Raw genomic sequence first — 21,294 nt, forward strand, 5'->3', positions numbered from 1 at the left:
CATGCCTGACTAATCTAATCGCCTTCTATGATGAGATTACTGATTCTGTGGATGAAGGGAAAGCAGTGGATGTATTGTTTCTTGACTTTAGCAAAGCTTTTGACACGGTCTCCCACAGTATTCTTGTCAGCAAGTTAAAGAAGTATGGGCTGGATGAATGTACTATAAGGTGGGTAGAAAGTTGGCTAGATTGTCGGGCTCAACGGGTAGTGATCAATGGCTCCATGTCTAGTTGGCAGCCGGTGTCAAGTGGAGTGCCCCAGGGGTCGGTCCTGGGGCCGGTTTTGTTCAATATCTTCATAAATGATCTGGAGGATGGTGTGGATTGCACTCTTAGCAAATTTGCAGATGATACTAAACTGGGAGGAGTGGTAGATACGTTGGAGGGCAGAGATAGGATACAGAGGGACCTAGACAAATTGGAGGATTGGGCCAAAAGAAACCTGATGAGGTTCAATAAGGATAAGTGCAGGGTCCTGCACTTAGGACAGAAGAATCCCATGCACCGCTACAGACTAGGGACCGAATGGCTAGGCAGCAGTTCTGCGGAAAAGGACCTAGGGGTTACAGTGGACGAGAAGCTGGATATGAGTCAGCAGTGTGCCCTTGTTGCCAAGAAGGCCAATGGCATTTTGGGATGTATAAGTAGGGGCATAGCGAGCAGATCGAGGGACGTGATCGTTCCCCTCTATTCGACATTGGTGAGGCCTCATCTGGAGTACTGTGTCCAGTTTTGGGCCCCACACTACAAGAAGGATGTGGATAAATTGGAGAGAGTCCAGCGAAGGGCAACAAAAATGATTAGGGGTCTGGAACACATGACTTATGAGGAGAGGCTGAGGGAACTGGGATTGTTTAGTCTGCAGAAGAGAAGAATGAGGGGGGATTTGATAGCTGCTTTCAACTACCTGAGAGGTGGTTCCAAAGAGGATGGTTCCAGACTATTCTCAGTGGTAGAAGATGACAGGACAAGGAGTAATGGTCTCAAGTTGCAGTGGGGGAGGTTTAGGTTGGATATTAGGAAAAACTTTTTCACTAGGAGGGTGGTGAAACACTGGAATGCGTTACCTAGGGAGGTGGTAGAATCTCCTTCCTTAGAAGTTTTTAAGGTCAGGCTCGACAAAGCCCTGGCTGGGATGATTTAATTGGGGATTGGTCCTGCTTTGAGCAGGGGGTTGGACTAGATGACCTCCTGAGGTCCCTTCCAACCCTGATATTCTATGATTCTATGATTCCATGAAAGGCCCCAATCCTTAAGGAAGGATTAGAAGGACATGGCCTACTGAGGCCTTATAAGACTGTGTGCTTGTGCTGAGCTGAAGCACCCATGAACTTGTAATCACAAAGAAACGCTTAGGTTGGAGTGATGCCTGGTAAGATTATTAGCATACAATCAAGTTATTTTATTGTTCTTAATATGCTTTCTCTGTAGACTTGCAGAGGAAGTGCTGCATGGTAACTTATATCTCTAGCAATCACTCTGTTATCTATCTCTGAAGAGAAAGCAAGCAGGTCTGTTTAGGCAAACTGCCTTTGCTGAGAAATACATAGTGAAGGCAGGGAACTGATAAGCATGGAGATACCCCACTGAGAAGGGAGGGAGACGTGTCTCCACCCAAGAAAGGCAACGACAGGGGAGGTGGAGGCTTGAGCATGGGTGCACTTACCCACTGAGGGGAGATACAGGTGCAGATGCCCTTAACTGAGAAAACACCTTTTTCAAATTAAAAATAAATGGGAAAGCTTGTGTTGCTTTCATCTGAAAAACAAAATCAAATAAAAGCTATAATAGTATTAGCAGGTGGTGTGTCTGGTTTGAAAGAGTCATGGAAAGTGCCAGAGGGTGAGTCACTAGAGTGACAATTGTTTGGTTTGATTTATATCAACATAATAAACCTGTGAACATGAATAACCCTTTGTTTCCCTTAGGGGCGCGCGCACACACACAAAACACTTCCTGATCCAAGCTCTATGTAGGGCAAATCTCTATGTATGCTGCATCCTACCTGACCATTTTCCACTGACTTCATAAAGTAAACGGAGACCAGGGACTTTGTTTCTTTGCAATGTTTTCTATATTAGCTGGAGAAAATGCAGGACAGTCACATCATGTTAATGAAATGATGAAGGGATGAGGGAAGCAAGGGAGAATGAGAGACACATGCAGTTATATGCTGGGACCTGTAGATTCTGTGGGCTGCACCTCAAGATAGACACTTCTATCTGTTGTCTGCAAAGTTGGTAAATATACTAATCAGAGGGGTTTACTCTAAAAAAATCACAAGGAGTGATGGTGAGAACGATGTCAAGGTCCACAGGAATGTTCTCTTTTTCATCCAAGCTTCTATGTAGAACTGACCACGTATTCACTGTTAAAAATCTGACACACTTAGACATTTTTACTGTACTCACATGTAGGTGTTGGAGGTAGCAACCGTCTCCTAGGAGATCTTTTTGAATCGTAACAGATCTGTGAATCGTCGTCCTCAAAAAATCCATGTGGGTGATGGTAGCCTTTTGGCCGCTCAAAATCTAAGTCATTGCAGTGATATCTGTTGTGATAGTCATACGTATGCCTGAATTAAAGAAACATACTGTTAATAAGGGCAGTTTCAATGAACTGATCAATAATCTTTTCATTTACCAGGCCAAAGGACTCCAGGCATTGTTCTTATAATGATTCTTGCCGCAGCATGAGAACTAAACAAAACATCCAGAAAAACATGACTCATTATTAACATATTGGTTTCTGATTGTGCACTGATTATGAGAAAATTGCCATATGCTGGTCTGTTTAGAATAAGTCACACATTAACCTTCATGGTTTAATTAAATAATATTATGCTTGGTAAAAAACCACGTGGTTGTAATCCTTGACATCAATGTTACTATTATCACTGAAGATTATAACTCAAGGCCTCAATATTAGCCTCTGGTTAAAAACAACAAAACTCTTTCCTCACCCCCACCACATCTTTCCTTATGATTTCTGGGTAATTTGCAGGGCTCAGTGCAAAAAGTTCAGACTGTTGCTGCTTGAGTATTACAAAGGCCTATTTGACTCTAATTAATATTATATCCAAAATGAGTGGATACCTAATGAAATGGAAGTGGAGGGGGTTCTTAGTTACTAACTTGGATGGACCAATTCAATTTGGGGCCAGCTGCCAATCTGAGTTGTTTGGAGTGCAGGTAGGGCACAGAGAAAAAAGAAGGTGGAGACTCCACCTGAACTAGGAGTAGAGAAGATTGTTATGTTTGGCACATGTGGATATGCATAGGTACATCTAGGACAAGCAGGGAATGGAAGCAGGGAATCTGCCCTTGCAAATTAAAACCAACACATGGAGGCTGAGGAGACTTCTGAGGCTGTGGAATTGGTTGAACAGCTGGAATCTTTCTAGATAGCAACTTAGGAGAGATGATAGCAGCCTTTTGTAAGGAAGGTGGAAACAATCTACCTTTAGTCCTGTAAGTACAAATCTGTGTATAATTCATGATGAGGCAGGGGTTTCTAACAGGATGTATGAAACAGTTGACATGTTTGAAAAAAGGTTACAAGCAGTTTGTAAAACAGAGAATGTTGACTGTTGCCAAAAAAGTAGGAGACCTGTTCCATGAAATGTTAGCACAGTAAAATGACAGACCATGAAAAGACAGATTGTTCTAAATGCAAGGAAAGTCAGGAGAGGGCATACTAATGACCTAATGACTGCCCCTCGCCCAGTTCAGGGAACTGTATGAATCCAAGCTGAAGTGGGAAAGCTTGGATCTACATGGAATAGATACACACTTTTTGAATAAATCTGAGCAAGTGACAGCAATAAAAGAAGTTAAACTGTTGAATGTGAAAGTCACAAGAATTGTCGACCCTGGATCAAAAAGAAAGTTGTTAGAACAGGCCTTCTAAGGATGCTACAGGACAGAAATATTAAAACTGTAAGAAACGAGTTTCAAATGGAAATTTTGGCTGGGGAAAATCCAAACAAGTCCAAAAATGGGGAGAAATTGGGTGGGAAAACTGGACCTCAGGAATTAGAGTAGGGGCCAGGAAGGAAAGGGAAAAGGGTGTGGACTCAGATTAATGTAAATTAGAATTTCACTCAGGGTTATGAATGTGTAATAAATACAGATTCAGCAATTCTGCAAATTCAGTCCATGAAATTCTTGTGAAAGACGTGACTTGGGTGAAACAAATGTGTAATACTAAATATTTATAATGCAGTGGTGCCCAAAGGCCAGGTATCACAGTATCAACTGGTTGTACCAGGTACATGGAAAAAGGTGATGCGATTAGAACTGATAAAGGGAGGTTGTGCCTGTAGTTTATTTGGTCTTGTTTTACTATACAGGGTCCATCATATAGTTTATCTGTCTCATTATCATCCTTCCTTCTGCTGAGATTATGGAATCAAATGAACCATCATTAAAAGCTTCCCCAAGTGAGGCTGATCCGGCTGCCATTGAAGTTAACGGGAGTTATGTCATATACTTCATTGGGAGCAGGGGCAGGCCTTAAATCTTCATTTATCTCAAGCGGTATTCAATTTTTCCCCAGTAAATGTAGGGACTTCTCTGATTTTGGACTGTAGAGTTTCTCACAGTCCAAATGAACTAACTTCCTTTGTCACTACTCTGGAATTATGTATTAGGGATTTGCTGGGGTCTCATTTCATACCCCAACATGAGATGTGCTTGAGTATATTTTGCATTCTCATTCACTGTTCTATTTCCCTAAGAAAGGAATAGTGAAATTTTTAAGGTATAAAGTGTGTTTAATGTAACGCTAGGTGTACGTATATAATTTATTGACATTTTTTGTAGTTAAGACTAATAATCTCACCTGCTTCCTGACAACATATAGTCTTCTTCGTAATACTCTTCTCCGCTAAAATATTCCTGCTCTCCCATATAATGATCATCATTGCAGTAATCCTGAACTTCATGGTCTTCACGGCAAATAGTTGGTAGATGCCCATCACCGGAGTCTGACCTACAATTGGTACAGTGGTTTGGGATTTCACTATACTTTATCCATAACGGTTATATTTAAACCTGCACTTTTAGCATAGTTTTTTAAAAAAAATAAAGACAGGCATACAAGTTCTCTCGTAGCTGGACTGATGCTTTATAGTAACTTCCATTGAACTACAGATGGGTACATGGGTATTCTGTCTTTGCTTTTCTGTTTTAAAGCGTTAATCGAAGTATGGTAGATTTACTATGTTTCTGTAGTTACTGTGAGTAGTTAGAAAAGTCAAGCACATTTAAATCAGTCTTTCAAGCTGGAAGTCTACAGTACATGTATGAAAAAAGTTTCTCAAATACCTAAAATTTGTCAGTGGGCAAAAATATAAGAGCACTCAGTAAAGTCTTCCAAAGCAAAGTGTGAAAACAGCTGTGCAAATTCTAAACATAAAAACTACTAGATTAAGAAATACTTTTCAGGAGGTGCCCTCTATCTGACCTCTAATATTCATAACGCAAGCAACTCTGACAAACACTAAATAGGTTATCTTTTCCTTGCCCATAAATATCATTAGCCAATATTAAGTAATTCTTACAGTAATACCTTTAACATTGCATACTTTTTATCTCCTCCAGTCTAAGTGAAGTAGGATTAAACTTGACATTTTTTAAACAGGAACTACCCTTTGGGCATGCTCCTGTGTCCACTAAAGTCATTGCCAAACATACCATTGATTTTAATAATGCAGAATCAAGTTCAAAGTCTTGAACTTTATCAGCCCATGTGAGTCACTTACCATACAGACATGGGGTGAAATTAGTCCCATAAAATTATCACAAATTTGTAGTCATTTTGTATCTTTTAATTCCACACTTTAGTTATTCTAAGTTTGTTTCCGGTTAACTCTGGCTACTTTATTATTGTTTTTCCACTGTAAGAACACTGAGAGCTTTTATGTTGTCTCATGATTTAAACATATGTCTTAAACAATATGCACTTACCTAATGTAAGTTTCATAATAGCGTGTTCTATCCAGGAAAGCCATAAAAATGTGGAGAGAAATTTTTTTAATCAGACTATTAAAATAATTTTCAGAACTTCACTATTAATGGTGACTACACTCTTTCTATACTGTGACTGTCCAATGGATTTGTTTAAAAAAAAACATATTTTAACTCTTTGAGACAATGCACTCCTAGATTACATGGGCTATTGTGTTAAATATATTTTTCTAATTGGGTAAGAAATTAGTTATATGTTAAATCATAGTTTCATTTGTCAATACAATAAAAAAGAAAAATGAAAGCAACCACTACCTCTACCACCATCCTTAAAACAAATAGCTTTTGATATATTAGGTAATAAGTAGCACAGTATGAGTTTTGGAGTAGCACTACACCATTCTAAATTATTGCACATGCTATAGGATGTTTATTTACTGAACACAAACATATCATAAAGTTTACCTCTTACTGTTTGATCTTCTATGCCTCTCATGATCAGCTCTGGAGTATGAATGGTATCCATTTTCGGACCTATGCTCATGATTTCCAATGTTTGGGTGCCTTCCATTAGCAACTTTGGACATATTGGCATTATTGAGATTGGCATTTGTTGAATTTGGAATGTGCTTTCCTATTGAGTTGTGATTATGATGGTTATGGAAAACAGAATTTGAGGCTTGGTGGTACATATTTTTCTCAGTATTACTTGCAGATGGAATTGAAGGTCGTTGGACATGCAGGGGACGGTGTGTGGTATTGATTTGTTGAAACGAATCTCTCCTATCACTGCTAACATGATTTATATGGTTTCCAAACAGGGCACCATTCCTCTGTTTAAAAAAAAAGAAAAAGAAAGGATGTCTGAACATTTTTAAACGGGCTAATAATTAATAAATGCACTTCTTGAATGCATTTTTGCATGAATAAACATTTGTGCTAAAATTTGTGAACATTTTTGATTTTGCATATATTTAAACAAATACATGACAGCCTTCCAAATATTAATGAGAAATTAATAACATGACCCCACAAATAATAACAAACAGAACCTGGCATTCCTTTTTGAAGAAACATTCACAAACCTGCTTTTTAACTATTTGACGAGCTCTACCTTTGACCTTGTTTCTTGGATGTGGAACTCACCCTTTTATTGCTTTTAGTACCTCCTAGAGTAGACAGCTGAAGCATGCTCTCCATGGGTGCCCTGAAGACAACTCAGAAGGAGCATCTAATGTAGAAAGTAGATTCCCCCTTAATTACAAGTGTCTGCCACCACAATCAGTATTTTACATTTATTATCCCAAGTCTTCCAATTGGCTTTTATGTGCAATTCAAGGTGCTGATTTTAAACTATGCTGTCTTAGTCTGGAATCTGGCAACCTAAGAATCCACCTTTCTCTATCTACCATTGTAAAAGCTGAGACTAGTTGAGGTACTTTCACTTCCAGTCCTTGATTTGAACTTCTGGGGTAAGGTGTGTAGTGCATGGCCTTTGATGCTGGAATTTTCTCCCCCACTGGCCTAAGAGAACATGATATTGTTGACTTACTGAGCATAGCTTAAGACTCATGCCTTTTCTCGTGACTTTTCCTGTGTGGGGTAACTATAGGAAAAATATTTCAGCTAAATTTTGAAGGGGATGGAATGTGTCCTTTTGTTAAAATTGTTTTTGGTTAAAATATCTTTTAAAATATTCTGGTAGATGCAGTCCAAGTGGTCTGATGAGTTCTAGAAATATAAAAACATATAATAAAACATTCTGCCATGTGGCTACTTTCTGAGTAATTACTTTATATATATCTTCCTCTTCCTCATGATTATTTTCCTCAGGTTCATCATCTTGCAAGTCACAGGATATAGCTCGACGAATTTCAGGGCCAATGTCATGAAGAGTTCTTAGTCCTGCCTAAATCAATGAAAATATCATAATACATTAGGAATATAGTTTCCTTTTTGAAATTAAATCACAAGCAGGTAACTTATTTTAAAAGGATAGTCTATTTGTCAAGGTAAAGTCTATAAATCTTGCTATAAATGTAATTACGAGGTGCTACTTTACAGAACTAAACCTATATAGCCTTTGTCCACTCTCATTAGCACCTTGCTTACACCAGCGTAACACCGAGTCCAATATATCTCCTTTTTATCCTGGTATGAGGGCCAACCCAAAGCCCATTGAAGTCAATGGAGAGACTCCCATTGACTATACTGGGCATTCGATCAGTCCCTCAGTGCATTATTCATGGGCATAATATCCATCCTGCTGCAGAGTGCCAATACATATTAAAAATCAATAAGCTCTTAATAAAAGGTATTTCAATAAGAAAAGCATTTCATTCCAAAGGACGACATGCCCCAAAAGTTGTTTGCAGCCTTGCCTTCCCTTCAGGAAGCACAGGGAGATAACAGTAACAGGATTAGAGAAGATCTGAAAGAGACTGAGGAAGAGAGAGGAAGGTCAGATGCAAATGCCGACGAAGTTAAACCAGTATGGTGTCCAGGTCTTGCAGTGGCAAATTTCTTTCATAAAAAATATGTTAAAAACCAATGAAGAAGTGGACCTACATGCCACACAATAAGCAGACATCGCACTCCATGCCAAGAAAGCAATGCCTTTGTACAGACAGGCCTTTTAACGTGATTTTTAGGAGAGCTTTTCCCCATTTAATAAACATACAGTAAAATTGTGCTAATCAAGGCTTTGCTGGTATATGCAAGGAAAAATATCATTGTCTGGCCATCCAAAACAACGAAAATGCAGTCTGTGCAGGTAAAATGTGATTATTTATTGTCCAGAGGGCAGTCCCAAGAACCTGACTTAAGAGTTGTGATTGCTGGGATCTGAAGTTGAAAAGGAAACCGTGGCTTCCTCATCTCAATTTCTTTCTAGATGCCATCAAACTGCAGAAGAAATGGATGATTTTCCTGCTTAGTCCATTACTTTACTAAATTCCAATTCAGGTTCCTCTCAATTGCTCTTTTGGAAGCCTGCATGTGGCAGGGGACAAAGGCTCTGTCTGTGTGAGGCTTTTGCTGGGCACAGATCAGGAATGCTCTTCAGAACTCCTGTAAAAAGTTAGCAAACAATCTAGCTAGAAACGCATTATATTTTCTTTTGTTTAATGGCTGGAAAAATAGCTGTGCTATTTTATATGTATATTCCTGTTTTTGTGTCTTTTTGTAAGTTAAGGTTTTGCCTTGAGGGATTCTCTGTGTTTTGAATCTGATTACCCTGTAAGGTATTTACTATCCTGATTTTACAGAGGTGATTCTTTTACCCTTTCTTTAATTAAAATTCTTCTTTTAAGATCCTGATTGCTTTTTCATTGTTCTTAAGATCCAAGGGTTTGGGTCTGTGTTGACCTATGCAAATTGGTGAGGATTTTTATCAACCCTTCCCCAGCAAAGGGCTTGGGGGGATATTTTGGGGGGGAAGACGTCTCCAAGTGGGCTCTTTCCCTGTTCTTTGTTTAACACGCTTGGTGGTGGCAGCATAGGGTTCAAGGACAAGGCAAAGTTTGTACCTTGAGGAAGTTTTTAACCTAAGCTGGAAAGAATAAACTTAGGGGGTCTTTCATGCAGATCCCCACATCTGTACCCTAGAGTTCAGAGTGGGGAAGGAACCTTGACAGTGCCTTTGGAGTATGTGGGTTCCCAGTCTGGGGGATGCTCACACAATTACGCCTGGGGGCATTCTGTGCCAAAAAATTAAAAATTCTGCACACAATATTTTAAAATTCTGCAAATTTTATTTGTCAATAAATAAATGCAGAGGGTCCAGCATGGCAGTGGGGAGCACAGACCACTGGCTGCACAAAGGTGGGAGATCACCCTGCAGGCCCCTCACCCCTAGGACACGGACTTAGCAGTGAGGCTGCACCTGAACCTGACACAGCACAAGGTCTGAGCCTGCCCCAGAAACACTGTGGGGCCCTGCCTCTGTGCCAGGCACACCAGGTGTGGAGCAGGCAGGCTCAACCAGGCAGGATCCAAGTGTGGAGGGGCTCAGTGTGGAGGGATCCAGGTGTGGGGTGAGAGGATTCTGTGTGTGACAATCTGGGTGCAGGCAGCTCAGTGGGGGGGGTCTAGGTGTGGGGGGATCTGGATGCACAGAGGCTTATTGTGGGGGAGGGTTCCAGGTGCAGGAGCAATGGGACTTTGCAGGGGCTTCCAGGTGAAGGTGGTTTGGGCTCAGCAGAGGGGTCTGGGTGCTGGGAGAGTGGGGGTCTGGGTGCAGATAGTTGGAGGTCGGTGTGGGGGTCTGGATGTGTGGTGGTGCAGGGGGTGGAAGCATCAGGGTTTGAGTGCAGGGAGCTCAGTGTGGGGTGGCCTGGGTGCAGGGGTGGGAGTCTGGAGGCAAGAGGTCTGGGTGCAGGGGGGATTCAGATGCAGGGGTTGAGGTTCAGTGGGGTGGAGTTTGGGTATGGAGGGCTAGGGGGGTTCTGGATGTACTGGGTGAGGCTTGGCAGGGGTGTCTGGGTGTGGGAGGTCTGGATGCATAGGCATTGGATGGATGGGGGAGCAGCTCCCTGTACAGTGACCCCTCCCCACACACCTCTCCTGCCTCCAGCCTAGCCGGGACTAGCAGCTGATCCTGGCTCAGAGTAGGTGCCACTAGCTGGGGTGTCGCCAGCCCCACGGTGATTTACCTCTCCACCGGCTGCTCTGGGTGGAAGAGAGCATGGATGGAACGAAGTGTTTGTGCTGCTAGGGAGTGGTGTGTGACTGCTCTTGCAGCTTCCTATTGCTTCCCTGTCAGAAAGTCATTTTTCTGCGAGGAAGCAAAGAAATCTGTGGGGGACATGAATTTTTCACACGCACAGAATTCCCCAGGAGTAACACAATTTTTGCCACACATGCCAGAATGTGGCACTAGGAAACCATTTTCTTCTTAAATAAGAGCTGCACAAGAACTACTGTAAGTGCTATTATAATTAAATGTTATGACTGACAAGGCTGGGCCACAGACTTGAAGCACCACATATTCCAATAAATTTAGCCCTGTAGCAGAAAGTTCAATCAATGTATTCAAGGCTCAGTTCTCCACTGCCCTTGAGCATTGTTCACTAGAGTCTCAGGGGAAGAGGGAAAAGTGGCTCCAAGTCCCTTTTCCACTACTTTCAATCTTGGAGGAGGCTAAAGGCTTCTTTAACTTGCAGCAGTCTGTGATGTTCCCCTAGAGACCATCTTGCCAATAAAGATTGCTGGAGGGGTCCCACACCTTCCAACCCTTGATATGTCTCCACCCCCCATGCTAGGTTACACCCCCTGCGGGTTCTCCAATGTCAGGGGAAATCCCCCTTAGGGAAGCTTTAAGATCACTTTGTGGCACACCAATAGCAAAACTGGCCTTAATGTAAGGCAGGATCTGGTCCTCAGATTTTCCAATTGACTGTAAATTTTAATGTAAGTACTGTAGTATTTCACAAAACACCCATTTTAAACCATAGTACCATACAAGTGATTTCAAAAGAACTGGGGCTCATTCTGCTCTCATTTATATCAGTTTGACATCCAAGTAATCTCATTCGATCTGTAAATCTTCCTGACTTAAACCACTCTAAGTGACATCAGCTACATGATTTTTCTAAGTTAAAAATGTAAGGATATTTAAGAATACAAAGTTCTTTGGACATACTGGTCAATTTATCTTCAAAATACAGTGTAAATATTAACATTGGCTATATGCAAAACTGTTATACCAGAGATGCAGAGATCTCTGTAGCTTGAAGAAAAAAAAAAACATTCCATGGAATGTTCTAATATTTATGCTGCAGTCACCTGATGCCCTTTAGTAAGCTATACGCTTCCAACACATATGTTTAATATTTTGTTTTGTCCTGTGATATATGCAACAACCAATTCTTAAAATGTGATAATAAAACATGTGCAACAGAGTTTTAGACACTTGCCACCACATCTCTCTAGGGATAAAATGTTATAATTAATCAATCAAATTGCATCACTGAATTATTCATGGTGTTCTGTGATACAGGACAGCATGTGTTGTTCTGAATTTTTGGGGGAGGTAGAGATCCATGTTAGTGTATTTCAAATGGCAACAACTGTCTCACCTTTATTTAGCAGTTATGCTTGTAAAGTTGCAAAAAATAAAGGACTTTATTCAGATGATTTCTGCCCTAAATTGAATCCTGCAGCTTTTTCCCACTGGGCATGAGTAAAACTTGCTGGATAGATCTGCTTGTCTGTTAGCAAATCAATGACATATGTACTGTGTGATGAATGACATAATCACGTAATAAAATCAAGGATGTCTCTTCAATAGGTTTTTCAGTAGTGCACAAAATTATGACTTCAAATTGACATGATAATTCAGTGCAGCTGTGCTTTATGAGGCATAATAGCACCTACAATTTTTTCAAGACAGCGTAAGTCATTAATACCCCAATGCTGTGTGATAAACAACATCTCAGAAGACAACTAACGATACCCCTCTCTTTGAAAAGATACTAAGTTGAAACAGCATGTGTTCTTTTAAATGGTGAAATGATCTAACCTCAGGAAACCCCTCAACTGAAAAAATTGTCATATAACTAACAAATATATTAATTTGGGCTGGTCATTAATAGGAAACAAAGGCAGGCTTAAAAAGATACTTGAAAAAAACTTAAGCACCATGGATCATAAAACTGAAATCAATGAGTCGCTGAAATTAAAAAGGATTCTTTTAACAAATCCTACTCATAGTTCTTTTTACCCAAGTTCAGAGACAAATAAATGAAAGTTCAAGATCATGTACTTATTAATGCATTTTAAACGATTGCTTTACATATTCTATCTAAATATATATTGCATATAAAGATGACAATATATCTATAAAAATCCAGAGCCAATGAAATTTCTTGAAAACTCTACCCATATTTAAACAACTTTCACTGTTATATAACACATACACTGCTTTTAATAATTTGTGTAAATTGTTCAATCTTTATTTTTATTCCCTAATAACGTATATTCTTTCAACTAAAAACAAATAAAAATCTTCACTCTATAAAGTTAGTAAACTTTATATGTGAGCTATAATGCAATCTAGTTATCTTTTTAAAAAGACATAATTTAAGCCTATTTTTCAAATTGCATTCATAACTCTCTAGTTCAACACTTATCATAAAATTTTTATTAATTTAAAATATAAAACACACACACTCCCCACTCCCTTTGAAGATATATTTTATAGAGACATTATAAAGTATTAAAATGCCTTTAAGTTTTGCAGCTCAGATTTTAATAGAATGCTAGAGGTTTGGATATATCTCTACCTAAGTAAAAATACATCTGAAATATATTACAAATATTAATTGTAAATTACTAGACCTGAAGATCCTCAAAACACTGTAAGAACAATGAATAATCTATTTTTAGCTCAGACATGAATTTTCACAAACCTGCATGTTTTACAGCAAAGCAAATGAAAAAAACCCCAAACAAACTTGGAAAAAAACATACTTGGAAACCTACACTTTTACTTAAGCTAAGTCAGTACTAAACAAAATTCAATACCAGAACAATTCAAATAAGAATATAAATCATGCACGAAAAACCAAAAACAACAAAACTGAATGGACCTACGCTATAGCAGTTAACATAAGAGACATAGTAGTCAAGTCTTGATTCCCCAGATCTCTTTGTCTTCACAGGACCCATCTTATTTAAAACCCTCCAGCTCAGTGCACTGCACTGTAACTATACAAAGGCTCTGTGCTCTCTGTCAAATCCAGGCTCTCTCCAGCTAAGTCTTACCGTGAACACAATATGAACATGGCAGCCCAATTAAACTGAAGCTGAGCAGTGTATTAACCCTTCAGCGGTTGCCCACTAGGGCTTTTTCTTAATTTACCATCGTATTGGATAGCGCCTCTACAATTTTTATACAAAGTAGCATAGTTAGTTAAATCTGAAAGATGTCCCCGAGATTAAATCCTTGTCAGATCAATATATCAATACGTAAAATGTTGTATGATACACACGGATTACATTTCTTACATACCCACAAACATATACATACATGCATACACACACTGAAATATGTATGATGTGTATATATATTATCTGTAATAATTATCTTCTCTGACAAAAGTGGAATGAATGAATGAATGAATCCAACTCCAAGTATTAGATATAAATTAAAATTATTTACGCTCTACTAAACATTATTTTACAAGCACCGTTACTCGTGTTAGGCTCAATACAAATTTCCATCATTACAGAAGGATAGTTTAGACTAACTGTCCGGCAGCTCCCAAACTACTGTCACAAACATATTTTGTGCAACTTCAATATAAAGATTTGTTGTTTATCTGTGGAAATTTGAGCGTGAAGCATACTGTCAGAAAATGGTAAGGGAGTAATGTAATCAGTACAAAATTTCATTGTAAGCAAATCAATTAAGGGATTTTTTTGGTCTCATTTATTTCTTAGGAGTTTTTATAACATCAGAATAAAAGCATACACACAGTGTGAACTAGAAAAGGAGCTGAGCCACACTACACTTTTTTTGACAGCAAGCTGAAAACCTTGGGCCTGCAGAGTTCATTCAGATTGTTACAATGCTGATGGTTGGCTCAATCTTGAAGCAACTTTTAGGGACTATGAACCAGACATGACAAGCTGATGGCAGGTTTGAGCTAGTCAAATTGTCCTGCTTCTATTGTAAATAAATTCAAAGTCTAGGACATTGCATGTTGCAGAAAAGGCCATTTAATGACAGATAAAGAAAAATATTCCAGTAGACCAATAGTAATCTGCTGATAAAATGTAAAAACCAGAAGTCTTCACTGACACAGCAGGGCATGCTGGAGAGGAGACCTCTGCTCCAGAATTTGACTAGAGAGCAAGCTGACCTCCCTCCCCACTAAACGTTCCATCCAACAACAGCCAGGCTAATTAGTGTTCAAAAGTGCGCCCAGACATAGCCCTTTGCCTGGAGACAGTGTTCCCAGAAGTTTTTCACGTGGAGAAAAAGGAAGGAGGAGCTCCTGCCTACCCATTTCTTGGAGTTAAGGAACTATCAAACCAAAGTGCAAAGACTCCTAATTCCCTGCCTCAAACTGAGCTCCCTGAGAACTTGTCTCTTCCTCCCTCAGCATTTCTTAATTCCAACCCTGCAGAAGGCTTTTCTCCCTCAATTCCTGATGTGATGAGATTCATACCTGATGAAGCCCAGAGAGTGCAAAGCAACTAAAAGCACCTATCCATCATTTTCCATTCACTAACAGAGCAGCACAAGGTCCACCCTCATTACACCCAGAAGAGGAGTTCAGTCAAAGGGTCAGATTCTCACAACTCTTTGTATGCAAATCTCCCCATGGCTTCATGATGAAAAATGTATCCACTGCTTTAGTTTATGTCAGGGGCAGTTGTGATCTTTGATACCCTGGTCACTGCCCTATCCCTCTGAGTGTAGCAATAGCCTTCCCTCCCATAGCAGTGAATGCAAAGACACTTTCCTAAATCATTCCTAAGATTAAGAACTTTTAAAAACAACAGACTGGTTCAGACTGTGGCACCGACTCCTCACCACACCAGCAAGCAAGCAAGCAGATGAATGTGAAAGAAATAGGACGCACCCAGTGGAGGCACATATAATGTCTTCTGCAGTTTCCACAGTATGCATCTGATGAAGTGAGCTGCAGCTCACGAAAGCTCATGCTCATATAAATTGGTTAGTCTCTAAGGTGCCACAAGTACTCCTTTTCTTTTTGCAAATACAGACTAACACGGCTGTTACTCTGAAACCTGCTGAGACACACTCACTGTCAAGGTACATGGCTGCACATGGCAGGCCAACAGAGGAAAGCATTCCTTGCTGGCTAAAGGAGAGAGCAGGAATGGGAGACAGACACACTTTAAAAAAAACTGTTTCTATTTTTTTTAACTTTCACTAAGTTCTGTTAGTACTTTCAGTTAAATGTTTAAATCAATGGAAAAATTCTTTCAAACATTTATCATATTTATTGTTCTGTTAAAAAATGAACTGTTATTGATTACAATCAAGGTGTAACAATTTTCTTTCTGCAATACTTGCTTCAAGGGGCCACAGAATTATACGTGCCCCCTCCCTTTCTTTTTTAAATAACACTCTATTTGATTCTCGGTAACACTGATGATATCTTTGGACAAGTCCAAACTGCCAACCTCAGCAGAGGTATGATTTCTAAGACCAGTGCACAGGAAGTGCTACTGCTTAAATACATATTCACCAAAGTGATAGGAGAATTAATAGATATACAACTGCTTAGAGAACAGTGTTTTTCATTTTGGTGATGAGGTGATAGTGGGTTGCAATAACCTTGAAATAAGAAGTGTGCCTTCTCCCTTTATCTGTATTTGGCAAACACACAGTTCTGCTGCAAATTTAGGGCAGCAGAACCCAATGAGGATCTTTTGTAGTCCACTGCCCTGTTTATGCACTAGCATCACTGATGTCAGCAGTGTGAACACTACCTCCCCAGGACTGGTGTTTGTTAGTTACATGTTGCATAGCAGCTGGGGCACCCACACTTTGCATTTGAAGGGGTGGTGAGTTTTTTGTTTTTAAGCACTTGACAATATAATTGAGGAATAAAAAAGGAAAGGAATAGACCTGGAGAAAAGAGGATATTCTCCACCAGTTATAAAAACTTTTCAGATAACAGGTTAGTACTTGTTCTCAGCCTTGAGAATTTAGTATTGTTCCTCTAACTAGAAAGGACACAAGGATGTAACAATTGTGTTGTATTTAGGGAAGCAAGATTAATAAATCCTAACTTGTTCATTAATTCAGAAGATATTAAAACTATCATATAAACTAGGTTCAAGGTTCTTCAAACGATGGAATCAGCCTTAGCTGTGAAGCTGGTATTCACATATTGTGATTATTTTGTATTAAAACCCACAAAAAACATTCTTTAAGGATAAGAAAAAGCATAGGTGGTTGTTCTTCCCCACCTCCTACCCCCAATAACTTGGAATAGATGATAGATACTCTCTTTCTGTTTCTTGAGATCAATGAATGACTGGGTTAAATGCCAGTCAGATTCTTAATACTTCTTCGTCCTAGTTAAAGGCATACAGTTAATTTTCTACCAGTAATGTACTGGTCTTTGTAATCTTCCTTGCTTAAAATTATGACAACAGCAAATGCAGTTTCATAGATATGGACTCCAATGGAGATTTAGATTCCAAATTCAGATTCCAGTTTAGAGATTTCCTAATCTGTCTAGTTTTAAAATCAGATTCACAGCTCTTTATAAATGGGGATTAGATGACAGAGTTCTCTATAATCTTATTAGACTGCTTCAAGTTGTCACCTGAAGTTCAGGAGCTAACACCACACAGCCCTACAGTTGTAGGTTCTCATGTAGCAATCCCAAGCCTTTTCTGTGGTTTATGTGTTTTCTCTTATTCCAGTTATTAAACATGAGAAGATTTATGCCATGATCTGGTTTAATGGAATATTTCTCTCTGTAACTATACTGTCAAGTGTATAGACTTGACTGGACTAAGTGAGCTATTAGGCCTGCTTCAGTAAATCTTGTTTAAAAATCTGATCAGCTGGCACACTGACAACCCTCCCCATTCAAAATACTGAAGTCTGAGAGACAAGTTTGATGCTCATGAATCAACCCCTTCTATTTTCATCTACTGAGCAATATATAGTCAGAGGCATTGGGGAACATGCTAAAATAAATAAAAGTTCCATTCGTCTTTGGATAACACATCTACCACCAGAGCAGTCTGATGTCTTTCTCAGAGAAAGAACAAAAAAAAGTCTTTGCTTTATTCCCTGATGTGAAAAGAATATCTGAGCTTTCCTACACTGCTTAATGGCCATTCAAAAATGACATTATTCTTTATAGATCTTCATCTAACCAAACAGTTTAACTTCTTGAGGAACACTTCTCTGCACTTGTTCAAGTAGGACACATGGTTAAATGACTAACACATGCACTGATATAAAATCTAACAGGAGGGCCCTGAGCTCAGGAAATTGCATCCTGTTTTTCATTAATTTCCCTTGAACTGAATAGCAGTCACCTGGGGGCATATGAAGGCAAACAGCTGATGCTGCAGAAAGGAGCCTTACCGGGAAAATTTTTACCTTTTTCCCGCCCCCCCAGGAGTGTACCAAGCTTAACTGCCTCTTACTTTTAAAAAGGGGAACAGAGATCCAGAGAGAGGAGGGAGGCAAGGAAGAGGGGCAGTCATGGAAAAATATTTTAACTTTCCTGCAAATTAAGTGGGATAATGAGACTCTTCAGTTCCTAGCTGCTACTTTGTCCGAACTATTAAATGCTGGAAGACAGCTTGTCATTTAGAACAGATAACCACTAAGAAATGGAAGCTTGCCATATATGATAAAGAAGCTGCAGTAGACATGACTGGCCTTATGATTTGTCAGAGTGCTAAACTGCAGGAAAAGGGAAAATCAGGGCATGATTTGCCTTCCCTTCCGCTCAAGTTGTTGGATATCAGTTTTAGGGTCTGCTGGTGTGTTGTTTCCTCCCCCTTCTGCTAGAGAGGGCAGATATAGCCAGCCAGGAAGGTGTGGTGTTTGTATGGAGTTATGGGACTCCTAAAAAAGCAGGTCCTTAACCATTAACACCCACAACTGCCTCAATAGACAATTACAGATGTCAGGGGTAGGATAAGAGTATTTATTGCATATATTTCTTCTGCACAGATTGGAGGTGATGGTGCTCTCACCTGGATGTTAGCTGAGGATTTTGCAACTAGACTATTAGTCCTCAATAGAGTGACATTTGAAAATGTATGGAAATTCTTCTCAGTGATTGTCTTTGTCATGATTGTCAGGTGGGAGGGAGGATTGTCTAGTGGTTACATGGGTCAGGACTATGAATCAGGAGACCCGATTTCTATTTCCAAGCTCTGACACTGACCTACTGAATGATTCTGGGCAAGTCACTTAAGCTCTGCTGCACTATTTACCTGCCTCACAGAGACTTCATTAATTGGAAAGCACTGTGAAAATCCTCAGCTGAAAGGTGCTCTGTGAGCAAAATTAAACAAATAAAAGTTAAATAAAGTAGCTAATAAGAGCTCAGTATTTAGTAACTGTTTGCCTCTTAGGTGAAACAAAACTGCTGGGCCTTTATGCCCTGCCATACTCTTCAATCCCAGCGCTATTCTCAAATGGCTCTAGGTAAACAGTGTGCTGGAGTGATAGCCAGAGCTGATTCTTAGAGATACTTCTACTCTCCTGATTATCTGCCTCTTTAAAAACAAAAATCCTTTAGTATGTAACAGTGTAACTCACTGGAGAAACGAAGAACCATGTGTTTTCTATTCTGTTTTATTTACTGACGGCCTGGCCAGCCTTCTGCCCCTCACACGTGCTTCCACTCTTCTTTAATCACATACTCAAACATTTAACACTGAGCAATAAAAGCCTCCCTCCTTAAACCACAGAACAAACTTCCCTGAGAACTTTTTAACCCACTGTGGATCAGGGTCTTTATTGCTCTTTTAACCTTAATTGTCTTTAAATAGGCTCAGAACTCATCCCTCCTCCTAGACTCTATATAGTACTTTTCAGTTGGTTCTGCAGAACTAAAAAAGGAATTCTCTTTCCTTGAAATGGACTTCCTTTCTGCCCCATGGCGTGTTCATTTTTCACTTGGCTCTACTAATAAAATACCGTATCTTTTCATAACCATTGTGGATCCTCCCATATATGTTTTAACTGCTGGCTAAAAATTAGGAGGTACAGTGGGGAAGAGAAAAAAAATTACTGAGATTGTCTGTTTAATTCCACTGACTTAAATGTAGTTACTTCTGAATTATACTCCTGAAGTCAGATTTGGGCCACAGAAATTGTTTCCTTATCTAGGGACATAGAAACACACATAAAAAGTAATGAGGCAATAGCCACGAAGAAAAATTTTTACCTAAATATTTCTCCCTGCAGATGTACAAGAAAGACCTTCACATATAGCATTGTTGTTGTTCCCAACAGAAGTGATTTTAACTACACTTTTCTCTCATGGCTCATTATGCAACATTCCTTACGTTCAGATGTTTCTTTTTGGTTTGGTCCTCACCATTTTTTGTTTGTTTTATACCTTAACCAGTATATAAAAAGGAAAATAGATGGATCCAGTATAATCATGATAGAACAGACACTATCATCTTTCCTAGCTGGGATGTAGGGCTTGTTGACACAAACAGGACCCCTTAGTAAAGAATTCCTGATAGAGGCTATGTCTTGTTCTCCACTGCCTATAAAATTATTTTAAAACAATTGTGTTTAATCAAATATCATGTGGGAGTGTAAGAGGATCTGATAGCAGGCACATACACAGTGCACCCCACAGTTCTGCTGGATCAAGCATGCTCATGTTGTATGCTAAACATCTGGAAGACACTCCCTCACCCACATAATAAGTTTTCAGTTTCACAGAATTATATGCAGAGGCCCCACTCTAGATCTAGCAGAGTGGGTGCTAACTTCCTCCTCAACTCTGGAGCAGCCCATACAGATAGAAAAGATAAGACTAAGATTAGGTTCCTCACTGAAGCAATCAGTGCTCACTGAAGTTAGCAAATACCTTGGAAAAGGCAGACTGATGGTCACACTAAGTTAACAAAAGACCTATTTCCCAAAAAGCCAGTTTGGGTTTTGTTTGTTCTAGGTTCTAGTTAATCTGTTGATAGAAGTTGTTACATTAAGACTCTTGATGACAGACACCTAGCAATGTAACATTCTGTAGAAAACTGTTTTGCTCTTGGTTCCAAGTTCCCTGTGCATCTACCTGTTTGCAGCTGTTTATAATTTTACTTATTTAAGAGAAGTTGTTTGAAATTGTAGGGTAGGGCTCTCATTTAAGTAATGAAAGTCTCTACCAACTTAAACAAAGAACAGTAAAAGAACATAGGCAGGGGGTACTAGCTCTTCCCAGGTTGCAGAAAGTTCCCAACTCCAAAAATTTTTTTGAAAGCTTCAAAATAATTCAATTAAAAATGTTTAAGAATGAATGCAAATCCTATCCCCAAGTAACAAACTCAGATAATTAAAGCAAAACAAGCTTTCTCTCACAAAACAGCAAAGTAATCTCATTGTTCAGTCTAAGACTAAGAGAAGCTGCTAGTGAAACCCAGGTGCTTTTATATCCAGAAGAACTCCCATAATCCCCCTCTTTAAAGGGACTACCATTAATTTTCCAATGAAAATTAAATCCCAGAGAAAAACATCTTCTCTTCCCCACTGAGGAATGCACAATCTCCCTTTTAAACATGTTTGCCTTGTTACAAGAATCACAAAACATTTATATTCTGTCCTTCCAATTCTGTATTCTAGTCTAC

At 39.4% G+C, this 21,294-nt stretch overlaps 1 protein-coding gene across 1 annotated transcript in view; it reads right to left on the minus strand.

The window, feature by feature from the left end:
- The window catches only part of CACNA1D (calcium voltage-gated channel subunit alpha1 D), a 329,318-nt gene that overhangs the window by 13,910 nt on the left and 294,114 nt on the right, over nucleotides 1-21,294 (minus strand). The window contains exons 41-45 of the mRNA XM_074957788.1: nucleotides 7,763-7,879; nucleotides 6,436-6,803; nucleotides 5,971-5,997; nucleotides 4,844-4,993; nucleotides 2,413-2,576 (exon numbers count right to left, since the gene is read on the minus strand). Of these exons, the coding sequence (XP_074813889.1) occupies nucleotides 2,413-2,576; nucleotides 4,844-4,993; nucleotides 5,971-5,997; nucleotides 6,436-6,803; nucleotides 7,763-7,879 (826 nt within the window). The remainder of the gene's footprint in view (nucleotides 1-2,412; nucleotides 2,577-4,843; nucleotides 4,994-5,970; nucleotides 5,998-6,435; nucleotides 6,804-7,762; nucleotides 7,880-21,294) is intronic.

The sequence above is a fragment of the Natator depressus genome, chromosome 7 (genome assembly GCF_965152275.1).
Source record: "Natator depressus isolate rNatDep1 chromosome 7, rNatDep2.hap1, whole genome shotgun sequence".
In the NCBI taxonomy this organism is placed as follows: domain Eukaryota; kingdom Metazoa; phylum Chordata; order Testudines; family Cheloniidae; genus Natator; species Natator depressus.